The following is a 12533-nucleotide window of genomic DNA, read 5'->3' on the forward strand; positions in this document are numbered from 1 at the left end:
CATAATTATGAAAAGCCAGGTTGTTCCGGGCCCATCATTAACTTGCTAGTAAATGAAGTTTTGCAAAGAACACCTTGTGATTATAGTTCAGCGACAGCTAGCACAGATATTTTTTAGCGTATGTTGCAGGCAAGAAACAACTATTTTTCCTGAGCTTCATCAGCTCAGCTTTTCTTTTCCACCTCTGGAAGAAAGAAGCTCTTACTATCACTTACTACAAAAGTCAAAATCCCTACAATGTATGAAGAGGGGAGACAAAATATGACAGAGGAATACACGCTGAGACAAGCCTGATTGAGAGCTGGGATGCAAGGCTCCAGGCTTCACGAGCCAGCATCAGCCACAAAACTCCAGACCCCCATTTTAGATCCCCAAAGAGCTATGGTCCACACAGCCCAGAAATGAAAGCAGTTGTGGTAATAAACAACTGTGACAAGAACGTCACAGGAGAATGTGATCCATTCAGTCAAAACAAACATCAACTCTACTCCCAATGGCATTTGTTAGAGCGTAACCAGAAATTCTACAAATAATGGTGACAAAGTGCCCAAGAGAAGCATAAATGGCTATGTGAAATTAGGAAAGAACACAGAAACAGAGTGCCTTGAATCAAACAGCATCAGAAACAGTACTTCAGTTAAAATAACAGAATCATATATATATGATATCCACAGCTATTAGATAAATCACTGGAACTGGATAACACTGGCTAGTAGCTGCAAGTATTTAGTGCAAGCATTCCCTCTGTCCCCATCCCTGTGGTCCGTACAAATACTTGCCATCTTTATGTTGGTCAAAGTGCATAGTTTTCCAAACATAAGATTTTTTTTCTGTAATGAGGACAGCTGGATCAACTGATCAAGATAAAAAAGAAGAAAGTATGTCAGTCATGCAGGAGAATGGAGCCCTACCAGAGCATCTGTGCTACTCTGAAGCACTGAATAACATGCTTTGGGGGTTTTATAAAGCACTAGAGTTCTAGAAGACAAACAAAATACAAAATAGTATTCTGTATTTCACATTTTTATTAGCTTCTTACTGGCAGGCATTACACTTGGGAGTAATATTGCACCAGGCATTAAAAAGAATTCTACCACAGGGACATTTTGCACTCAGAATCCAATATAAATATTTCTAATCATATTTCCATGGCTACAGATAATATTTGGTTGCTTGATTTATATGCATAGAAAGAAACAGTTGTCATAACTGTAAGAAACTGTACTTATCAAGTACTTTTAAAGGGTGGGATTTGTTTTTGCAGAATATTACAATACTGTTTATTGATTTAAAAACTAAATTAGTCTACATGATAGCAGCTTTTCCCCATCTGCCTCTTAAATTCTGTTTGTTTCTTGCTCCCAGTGGTGTAGCATTAGATGGATTAGAAACCGTTTAAACAGAGGTAATTTTAGCACTTTAAGTTGCGTCAGAGAATTGTGTTAATGACACAAAATACCCTATTGTACTAATTCTTCAGACTCCCTCTTTCAAACAAAAAGGTGTCTTGACTGAACAGGCACATGCATTTTTTTTTGGACAGGACAAAAGGAGCTGCTAGAGAATGAAACTCCTCCAGTCCTTAATGATAAACAATAAATACTCGTATAAAAAAAGACCACATTGTTGCTTTAGTCAAAATCCAGGCTCTCTTGGGTTTACTGTTCAATTAAGTTGCTAATCACTGAAATGGCTCCTGCGGAGTCAGAATCAGTCATCTGTTTTCCGTGCCAGTCTACAGAAAGTCCAGTTATGCTCCACTGTGTTTTCGTTGGCACGCTCACTCATATGATGAACTCTGGTATTCCTGATCGTGAAGCCTTGCTTTGTGATGTACTCCATCAGATGGACTCGGAGCGACACTTCTTGGTGGTAGTCACAAGGCCCGAAAGTGAAGGAAACCTGGCAGTCCCTGGTGTCCATCATATGCTTATTCCACTTGGTGAAGTGGTTTGAAATGCCCTCCAGTAAGGAATGGACTTTTGTGGTGATAGTGAGCTGCGTGATGATGACAGCCACCGGGTTGGAGTACTTGGACAGCTTGCGGGTGCTGGACAGCTCCACCACCTCCTCGAAGGTATCCACAGGATACAGAGGCTTGGGGTCATTGAGACACTGAATGAGCGGTTCGATCTGATAGAAGTCCGCCTCCTTCCGAAGCAGGTCAAACTCCTTGAAGTCCAGTGGCAAAGTTAGCTCTGAGGTCCTTAAAAAGTTAAGAACGTAACGGAAAAGTGGTCCATCCCTGTCAATGAAGTAATTGCCCTGAGAGTCCCTGGCGGTGGGGAAGTCTCCCCTGAACATGGCCCCAAGCATCGAGTCGGGATATCTCGTTAGAGTGGTGAGGGATGTCGTATACATGTGTCCACCCACATTTAGCGTGACTGGATCAGTCATCTAGAAAAAGAGAAATTGCAAAGTTTATCAAGCCACGGCGAGAAGATTCAATCACCTCACCAACACACACGGCAAATGCTGTTTGAGAACTGCAGGCTCCAGGAAGAATCTCGCTTCTTCCCATTTGGAGCCTTTAAGCGGTCTTCAAACCTGTGCAAATCCAAGCCACCCAGCAACAAGGCACAGCTGGCAACTAGACAGGATCACACTTCACATTCAGAAAGCACATTTCCAGAATGCTTTAGAAATCTTAACAACTGAGGTACTGTCAGAGAATTAAGAATTGCATTTGGACAAGTTTTTTCTCCTATTTTACAGATGGGGAAATGAAAATAGAGACATTTCCTGAAGAACAAGTTAATCTGAATGAGGTCCATCAGTGCTCCTTACTTTCAAAATCTGTCACTCTTTCAAGAGGAAGAACAACAACAACAAAAATGAGCTGAACAAGTCTTAAGCCTCTTTTTCTCCCTCAAAAGAGGAAGACAGTGCAAGTTTAGGCACAAGACCAAGAGCTCACAATCAAAGTAATCAATGCATTGGTTAAGAGGCATCACTAAAACAAGCAAACAAAAATCTTCCAGCTTTTAACTCTCAAAAGAAACGATTATTTGAAAATGAGCATGCTGCATAGAAGAGGGGGCAGAGCACCAAGCCAGTCTGCATCAGCTTCCAGATAGCACATGAGGAAGCAAGAGAGAAAGGAACATAAATCCCATCTGGCCACCAACCCTAACAATCAGGACTGAGGCCAGCCAGAGAAAAAGAGACATATGCATGGCAGCAGAATGTTTAGAGAATGAGAAGAGGAGAAAAATAAGATGCATTTGTCTGGTTTAGGACAGGATTTAAAGGAAAAATATTTTTCCTTACAAATAACATGATGAAGTCCTTAAAAGTATATGCAAGAAGCACAAACTATTTTCATGTTTTGTGTGTTAGGAAAATGGCAACAACAAGCTTAATGCTCAGTCAAGAACTCACTGATTTTTGCTAGGAAATAGAACAGGAGTGCTCCCCACAAACAGCACATGAGGGGAAGCACTCCAGTTAGATCCTCTAACACTCAGTTCTTCTTCTCACATAACTGAAACTCTGGATCTACGCAAGACAGATCTGCAAGGATTCCTACCTCGAGATCTTGAAAGCCCAGTCATGCAGCTCATCTACACGGGATCACTTACCATATATCCCCAGTCTCCATTATCCATCTGTTCAATTGCTTGAACCGTGGTACTCCAAGTTTAACAGAAGGTTGTCGAAAGGATACGCAGCTCACCTCCTATTATCTCCCTGCAGGAGAAAGCACACACAAAAACACAAAACAAACAACAAAACATGGCAGACTAAGTATCTACAAGAACAACCAAGGGGAATGCTTTCTAATCAAAGGCAGGCTCTCTGCCAGGAGAGCATTCAGCTACAAAGCCACATTAGAAGCAGAATCTGCAAACGAGCTTTTCCCTGCGTCTCCCTCCACACTACCACAGCACTGCCTCCAGAGCACACGGGGAGCCACTCTGCTGGCTGTTCTGACCATCCCAGATTCATTAAACAACACGCAACGTGCCTCTGAGGACAATTTACATTTACAAACGGCCTACTTTTCACCTGGAAAACTGAGCACTTTGAAAGACAAGTGTCCTTTTCCCAATTAAAAAAGTTTGTTTATTCGCCTTTGGGGTCACGCACGCGATCCATGAACGCCAGTCAAAATTCCCGTGCTCCAGTTTCAAACTGTGCAGAAGAATAAATCAAGCATGAAAGAATGAACAGCAGGAAAAAAAAATCTCACTGCAGAATTAATAATTCAATAGCGGAGAACTGCAATTGATAGCAAGAACATTAATCTACAAAGAAAGCGCACGAATGGACTGCACAGACACACGCTCTCGAAAGAAATCTCTTTAGGGACGAGCTAGAGGACATCAAACATCCTTTCAACTACGCTCCAACGAAAGCAATTTGAGAAGTGGTTCACGCTGTAACTTCCCAGAAGATGCTGAACCGCTGACTTGCATAACAAGGGGACTCTCTCCACACATGCACGGCAAGAAAAACCCACAGCCTGGCTTCTGACTTGAGGCAGGGGCCATGAATGAGCCCAGGCACCAGCTTTCCAAAGGTGGCCTGCTGACCATGCTAAAGGACACCCGGGTAGAGAAGCCAGCTGTCAGTAAGCCTCTATTCCCTACCCAGAATCTGCGTCTCTGCTAGAACTGCTGAAAATTTAGGTCAGCCTGCTTTAAGTAGGGTGCAGCTTCGCAGTTTTGTTTATTTTTACATCTTAAAGACTACACAGCTACCGAGGCTTCTGCTCCCATCCCCGGTACCAGCAAACTTCAGCGCACGGACACAGCTAAAAGCAGCTGGAGGATTTAGCTGAGACAGGGCCCTACGTTCTCAAAAAATGAACGGTTCACGGTTAATTCCCAACCTTGGCCCTTCTCATTCCTAGAAAACGAGGCAAGTTCTGCCATTCTGCACAGAACAACGCGGCGCGGCCTGCTCTGGGCTCCGCTGCCCTGCCCGCAGCGCTCTCCACAGGCCAGGCCTGGGGGGCAGCAGCACGGGCACTGCCTCAGCTACACTTGAGGTTTATCGAGAGAAGAAAACACAAAACCACTGCATGAAAATCATGAGGTCAGACAACAGAAGACTAAGGAATTAAGGTACGGAACGAGTCGTACCAGGATCCCATTTTTACAAATTAGCGATGGAGCATGCCTCAAGAAAGTAAACTAAATCACACACCCCCACCAGTAGATAAACCTGGAATGCGAGCTCTTTTGCCAATGTCTGTAATTATTTTTTTGAAGTCATTCAGGTTTTCTCTATTTTGAATTGTCACTCAAGTACAGCTCCTTACCTTTTATCAATAGCCCAGACCTTTCACATTCTGGTTTCTGGTTTGGGTTTTTTTTCCCTTCTTTAAGGAATGCATACTTATAGCTGTTCCCCTGGCCATGTACAACACCAGTATAGCATGAAGATGCATTAAAAACATAGGAGAGAGACTGGCCTAGGTATCTCATTTTCAAGAAGAACACTCACTTGAAGCTGAAATAATTCAGCCGGCAAGGAACTTCACTGAGTCCCAAGTACAGATGAATCAAGACTTTTTTTCCATCAATGAAAGAAACAGATTCAACTGCCTGTATGACGGCAACTTTCTGATCATGAACTGATCTTTGATCACAGTATTGCTACGCAGCACCACAGTAAGTAAGTTACGAGAGCAATTAGCTGAAATAAACCCAGCCCTCAACGCAGAAGTGGCAACGAGAAGTCCCACTGACCTTTGTGTAAGGATTGAGAATAGCCAGGCATGCACAGACTCACCTGGCAAAGCTCACGGTGGAGCAAAAGACACAGCACAAAGGGGTGGCACAAGGAGGCCATCCTAAAATGCTTGAGCCTGACCACAGCTATCCGCTGCTCCCCACACCAGCCTGGGAGCTCTGCATTTCCAGACAACTTCACGGGCAAAAATAGCGCTGTTCAGGTACCACCTGAGATAAGGACTCACAAACCACATCACCACGCTGATGCAGCCCGGGACAGCCTGCTTTTAATAACTGCCAGAAATACTGGTGTGGGATGAACCTCAGCCGGACAAACTGCTGACACCGTTTAAGGGCATCGCTCTTTCGTGAGAGCAGGAGCACATCGATCGTGTCAACCTACAGCCGTGCCTTCATTAAGCTTTTCCTGCGAGTGGGGAGAAGACACGCAGCGTTACCAGGGTCATCGGAGCTGTCATAGCCCAGCACCACGCACATCCAGAGCTAGAAATTAGCAATGAGAGGCAAGTACCTTCGAAGAAAAGCACCCTAGTCATCATTTTATAGTACATGCACCAAATTGGATACCTGCATTCATAAAACGCTCACTCTTATTTAATATTTTATGACTCAGAGGATTACAAGGCTATTTACTAGCAACATTACTGCAACAGGTAGTCCCATTAACTTCAGCAGGGCTTCTCCCAGGCACAGAGCTACTAACGTGCAACCATTTTGCAAGCTGAGATTCAGAGAAAGCAAATGAGAGGCAGCTGAACGTCTGCATCTGCGAACAGACACGCACACGTCCGGGATGGACCCGGGGAATGCCAGCAGCACTGGGAAGCGTTTTAACTGCTAGGATCATGGTCATCAGTCACACTTGGTCAAGGCCACAGGCTGTGTGCTGCACCTGGAGAAAGTCAGAGCATTTTACCATCATACACAGCTACACCAAGGAGGAGAAACGTACCTAGCAGGTCAAAGTCGAGAGGCACGTGCCACTGGAGCTGCTCCGAATGCTTTTCAGCTAGTTTTCTCCAAGAAATGAACTGAAGGATTTGCTTGGAGTATTGATGGACAGTTTGGTAGCAAAATTACAACACAAACTGTTCAATGACTACATAAACTGTTTAACCTCAGTAGGTACTGCGGGTTTCAGGATCAACAGTAAGTTGACAGGAACTGTGCAAAGCCAGCCGTGCATTTATACGGATAAATACACGTGGTATCTCGAGCTACTCGCCCACTTGGTGAGCTCCCAGCTCCTGACATTTGGATCCCCAAAGACGAGAAAACGCAACTCCTGCTCCCAGCACGCTGTCAACGCACAACCCCTCTATTCCTGAGCCTCTCTTAAAAATCCGAAGGCAAGTTTTGATAGCAAATCTCTATCAGCCACCCACCTGAACCACCACAAACTGGGCTGCAGCCCAGGAGCCGCCGGCAGCACGGAGCCAGGGTGATCCAGCCCCGAGCTGCCCCGGGCACGGCGGCAGCAGGTTCTTAAGGCTGGGGGCTGGCAAATCTGCTCACACAGCGCCTGCCTTCACCGGGGGAGCATCCCGCCCCCTCCCCACGCCAAGGCACGGGGATGCCGTGGGGTTTCGCAGCCCCCGCTCTCCGTTAGCTCCGTAGGTCGGTGCTCAGCCTTCACCCTAAGTGATGGAGACAAACACCGGCGCTGCCCCCCCCCCCCCAAATAGCCCCACCGTGAGCCCCGAGCCCCTCGGGACCCCGGTCCCACCCCGCGGACCCCCTCCGTGGGGCCACCCACGAGCACCTTGGGGGGGGTGCGGGGCTGCACCGGGGCAGCTCACGGCGGCTGCACCCCCCCGGGGGCCGTGATTCAGCACAGCCGGTGCCGGGAGCGCCGCGCTCCGCCTGCAGACCGCAGCGGCTCGGGGCTGCCCCCCGAGGGGCTGCGGGACCCCCCCCGGTACCTCCCGTTCCCCCCCCCCCAACCCCTCGCTCCCCGGGCCGAGCGGACACCCACCGCCCTCCGCCTGCACCGGGACCCGGCCCCGAGCCGGGGCGCTCAGCCCCGAGCCCCCCCGGCCCCCCCCAAGGCTCCGCGGCGCGGCCCGGCCCCGCACTCACGGGCGCAGCTCCCGGCTCCGCGCAGGGCCCGGCGGCGGCGGCGGCGGGGACGGGGGCGGGGGCGGGGGCACGGGGAGGGGGGAGCGGACCGGGGCGGCGGGAGGGAGGGGGCGTGGTTTGATGAAGCCACGCCCCTTTTCCCGCCCCCTCCGGTCGGGTGAGGGCGGGGCGCCGCCTCCCTTCAGCCGGTGGCGTCACTGCGAGGCGAGGTCTCGCGAGAGCCGGGCGCGGGGCTGCGCTGCTCCCGCCGCCCCTCAGAGGACACGGCCAAGATGGCGGCGGGCCGGGCGCTGCGGCTCCTGGCGCCCCTCGGCTGCCGCCTCCCGCAGCCCCGCCGCGGCCTCCGGCTCTCCGCCGCCGCCGCCATCCAGGTAAAAAGGGGAAGCAGGCCCCCGAGGGGGAGCCGCTGGGCTGGGTAGGGCTGTGCAGGGGGCGTCCCGGCGCTCCGGGAGCGGGACGAGCTCGGTGTCGCCCCGCAGGTGACGGTGAGGGACGCCCTGAACCAGGCGCTGGACGAGGAGCTGGAGAGGGACGAGCGAGTCTTCCTGCTGGGGGAGGAGGTGGCCCAGTACGACGGTGCCTACAAGGTGAGCGGGCGCCGTTACCGGGACGGGGGGTGGGGGGGGGCCAACCACGGGGGCTGACGGCGTTTTGCTGCCTCGCAGATCTCCAGGGGGCTGTGGAAGAAGTATGGGGACAAGAGGATCATCGACACGCCGATATCTGAGGTATGGCTTCGGATGTTTTGCACCTAAGAGGTCGGCTCAGCGCCCCCCGTGCTTATTCTCCGTTTGTTTCTTTGCAGATGGGCTTCACGGGGATCGCCGTCGGTGCTGCCATGGTCTGTACCCTCACGTTCCTTCTTAATTACACCATGAAACGAACCGCTTTTTGTTAGCTTACCAACCTCTCATCTGACACTTCAACAGGCAGGGTTGAGGCCGGTGTGCGAGTTCATGACGTTCAACTTCTCCATGCAAGCCATCGATCAGGTCATCAACTCGGCAGCCAAGACGTGCTACATGTCCGCAGGGTCCATCCCCGTGCCCATCGTCTTCCGAGGCCCCAACGGGGCGTCCGCTGGCGTGGCTGCACAGCACTCGCAGTGCTTCGCGGCGTGGTACGGGCACTGCCCAGGACTCAAAGTTGTTAGTCCTTGGAGCTCAGAAGATGCCAAAGGTCTGCTGAAAGCGGCAATCCGGGATGACAATCCAGGTGAACACAGATCACGGTGCTATCTCACAGTCAGTGCTGAAAAGAATGTCCGTTTTCCCCTCCTGCCTCATATTAAAATATATATTTTAGGTGTATTGATGCTGATACTTAATTTTTTCCTAATGCTTATTTGGCTTGCTAGCAGTAGCCTCTTTGTGCTGTTGCCAGTTCTACCCTTAATGGTAGTTTGGTACCAATCTGAAAGCTTAGAAGCTGTGTTTATGGACTTACCGTAAAGGAGTTAAAAATGAGGGAGATGAGTCAGGAGGAGTTCCTACATATACAGTGTCGGACCATGTGCACTTTTCAGATGATAAATTCAGAATCTCATTAACCAAAAGTAGGGCAATTTTTGTTTTTTATTTCTCACAAGTACATGTGCAAAATTTAAAACCTTTCTGAAACTAGAAATTCTACAGAAATAGTTATTCATCGTGACCTTTCCCACTCTCTTTGATCTAGTTTGTGAAGCGGAGTATACAGGCTTAAATTTTACAGTCTACCTTTTTAAAAACAAAGGCTTCATAAGTCAGTTACCTTCATCAGCCTATGCTTCCCAGCTCTATATTCTGTCAGTTTCTGTTTGTTTTTTAAGGAGGAAACATACGAAGCTCTTTAAATCTTTTGTGTAAATATCTATCACTGTCATATGCCAAAAGCTAAATACCTTATCACGTATAATATTAAACCTTAGACAGTTTTAAAATTGATTCAGTAGCGATGAGTAGACTGTTGATACTGTTGTTGTTATTATTACTGCTTTTACAAATGTAATGAAGTCTCTGTTGCCTGGATAGAGTCACTATCTTGAGCTAGTCTGCTGCAATACAGTTTTATAAGCACAGTCCTCCTCTTCTGGAAGTACAAGTTAACCCAAATGTGTTTTGTTCTAGTTGTGATGCTGGAAAATGAATTGCTGTACGGTGTTCCCTTTGAAATGTCTGAACAGGCACAGTCAAAGGATTTTGTTGTTCCAATTGGAAAAGCCAAAATAGAAAGGGAAGGTAAGCCAAGAACATGTTTTTTGTATCCTTACTAAGTGAACTGCCAGGGGACTGTTGGTTTTTTTTGTTGTTTTGTTTTTAAAATTCAACTGTTGAGAGAGACTCCTGTCATGGGACATAAGAAAGTGTTTCAAATATCAATGTTACTTGTACTGTAGTATACTTAATTGTTCTGTTCCCTGTATAAAGAAAAATTACCTGATTCTCTGTATCGCATTTCAAACAGCACCTTTCTAAAAGATTTGTTCTTTACTGTAGGGATAGTGTAGGTGATGTGCAAGGAAACCTTTTTTTCTTCGCCTTTAATTACTTTTTCAAAAATGGATAAGATCACTGTAGCATTTCAGCCTCTTTGTTCATAAATTACCACTGAATGATACAAATGCTCAAAAGGGAAAATGTAAAAACTATTAAATATCTGATCTCCAAATTAAAAGATAAAGTTTGTGTCTTCATATAGTCCTACTACCACTCTCCATGTTAAGTATGGGTGTGGAATACTTCACATTTCAACTAAATGAAATGGACTTAAATTACAAGAGACTACTAACGCTACCTTGAAAAGAATCTAGGACTTAGAGAAAAGCTTTAAGTCTTTATTTGCTTTTTTAACACTTTTTTTCTAGGAACTCATGTTACATTAGTGTCACACTCAAGACCTGTTGGACACTGTTTGGAAGCAGCTGCTGTACTGGCCAAAGAAGGTGTAGAGTGTGAGGTGTGTGGGGTTTCTGTTGCTTCTCCCTTTCCTTGGACTTAGGGCAAAAAGGCAGACAGGGTCTTTGTTCAGGCTCTGCAGAATGTCAGTTTATAAACAACAAGCTTTTTATATTTTAAGTGCCTTAGCAGTCAACAAGCCAAGCATGTGTGTTACATGTTTCTGCATTTGACTCTTTCATCACAAACTTAAGGCAGAACTACTAAAGATGTTCAGATTGGCCTCTCTGTGTAAGCAGAACAATGACGCTACCTATCAGCATGGTTGTATCTATATATGGCAAGACTCATCTGTCTGACACTTCCCAGGAGCCACCAGGAACTGTTCTGCAGAGTCTCTGTCAGGATAAAGTTAATGAAATTATTAAGTCTTATCATGGAAGTCAGAATAGAACAAAGTGCTAGAGGACAGTGTACCCAAACAGCAGAAAAAAACAGGCCTAGATCATCATGAAACTCACTCAGTGCTTTTTTCAGGTGATAAATCTGCGCACCATTAGACCAATGGATATCGAAACGGTGGAAGCCAGCGTTATCAAGACAAACCACCTTGTAACTGTAGAAGGAGGATGGCCGCAGTTTGGAGTAGGAGCTGAAATCTGTGCCAGGATCATGGAAGGTACTGAGGTTTTCGATATACAAGTTGATCTCATTTCCTAGTCTAAATTCTGATGACTTCATGATAAAGCCAGATGAAGAGAAACTTCGTTGGAGCTTAAGTGTAGCTGTCTTGCTCTAGTGGTGTTCATACGGTCAATTCAGCTGGCTTTCTGGTGTAAACCTTATCCTAAGAGCCTGTGAGAAGCAGGATGGTAACTTTCTGTCTAAACTGCAGTGCATGCTGATAAACGAGCAGGAACAGCTATCTCTGGAACTACAGGAAGAAAACTGAAAGTATATTAGGCCTTAAATGCTAAATTGATGGAAAACCATAGTGTGCATCAACCTGACACCTGTCTTCTGTTTCAGGATCTGCCTTTAACTACTTGGATGCTCCAGCTGTGCGTGTTACCGGTGCAGATGTTCCTATGCCTTATGCAAAAATTTTAGAAGATAACTGCATACCTCAAGTGAAGGATATAATATTTGCAGTGAAGAAAACTTTGAATATCTGAGTTGTAAATACATGTTTTAAAGTCCTGCTTTAAAAAGTATTAATGGTGTAAGGCAAGTTGTATGCGTAACTTTGTATAGCTACATTCTTTTGTACAGTCAAGTACAGTGATCTACCAGAAATATTTACATGGCTGTGTGTAACAGGGTTACCTTCTAAGCCACACTTGATATAAGCAATGATGTGGTAATGCTTGTCTGTTAGTCAGCTTGTACTTCAGCTGTACAGGTGGGTTGGGATCTCCATGTATTCAAAATTCAAAGGGAGGAAAAAAAAACACTTCAATTTCTGCTTGGCTTGTAATTATTGGACTACCTGTGTTTAACTGACTGTGATGGTGGATGAGTGAAAAATAGTAGCAAAAGGGGAATTTGCCCTGAATTTAGTCCTGGAATGCCGCATATCTCTAGGAGCTATTTGCAAGGCTTTTTGATGGTGAAGAATCAAGCTGGAGTTGAGCAAGGCCTTGCTTTCAGCAAGTGCAACTGTATCTGTACAAAGTGGCCTGTGGCATGGGTTAAGAGCTAATGTACTCAGGCTGAGGAGTACTCTTTCATCACACAGAAAAGCTTCTGCGCACAAGCTTAAAGATCCTCATCCTCTTTGGTATGCAAGGGGAAATACTATCTATTTATTCTTTATTAGCTGTCACATTTGCTTTACTAGCTGTCATGTACAGTGATAAAACACTTGCTCCTATTT

General features: G+C 46.5%; 2 protein-coding genes across 4 annotated transcripts; one reads left to right on the forward strand and one right to left on the reverse strand.

The window, feature by feature from the left end:
- Positions 1-886: 886 nt before the first annotated feature.
- KCTD6 (potassium channel tetramerization domain containing 6) lies at positions 887-7873 on the reverse strand. 3 transcript variants are annotated; one of them, XM_082768096.1, is made up of 3 exons: positions 7782-7873; positions 3582-3690; positions 887-2397 (listed from the first exon to the last, which is right to left on the reverse strand). In XM_082768096.1, the coding sequence occupies exons 2-3, from the start codon at positions 3606-3608 to the stop codon at positions 1711-1713; spliced, it is 714 nt and encodes a 237-aa protein (XP_082624222.1). In that variant the 5' UTR covers positions 3609-3690; positions 7782-7873; the 3' UTR covers positions 887-1710. The 3 variants fall into 3 exon arrangements, with proteins under 3 accessions (XP_082624222.1, XP_082624224.1, XP_082624223.1); XM_082768098.1 differs by lacking the exon at positions 7782-7873 and adding an exon at positions 7088-7351; XM_082768097.1 differs by lacking the exon at positions 7782-7873 and having other exon boundaries at positions 3582-4402.
- Positions 7874-7993: 120 nt separating this feature from the next.
- PDHB (pyruvate dehydrogenase E1 subunit beta) lies at positions 7994-12530 on the forward strand. Its single transcript, XM_082768611.1, has 9 exons — positions 7994-8152; positions 8261-8368; positions 8447-8509; positions 8587-8622; positions 8711-8996; positions 9890-10000; positions 10627-10718; positions 11195-11336; positions 11687-12530. The coding sequence occupies exons 1-9, from the start codon at positions 8054-8056 to the stop codon at positions 11830-11832; spliced, it is 1083 nt and encodes a 360-aa protein (XP_082624737.1). The 5' UTR covers positions 7994-8053; the 3' UTR covers positions 11833-12530.
- The last annotated feature ends 3 nt before the right edge of the window (positions 12531-12533 follow it).

Source organism: Aythya marila, assembly GCF_965140915.1.
Source record: "Aythya marila genome assembly, chromosome: 10".
Lineage (NCBI taxonomy): Eukaryota > Metazoa > Chordata > Aves > Anseriformes > Anatidae > Aythya > Aythya marila.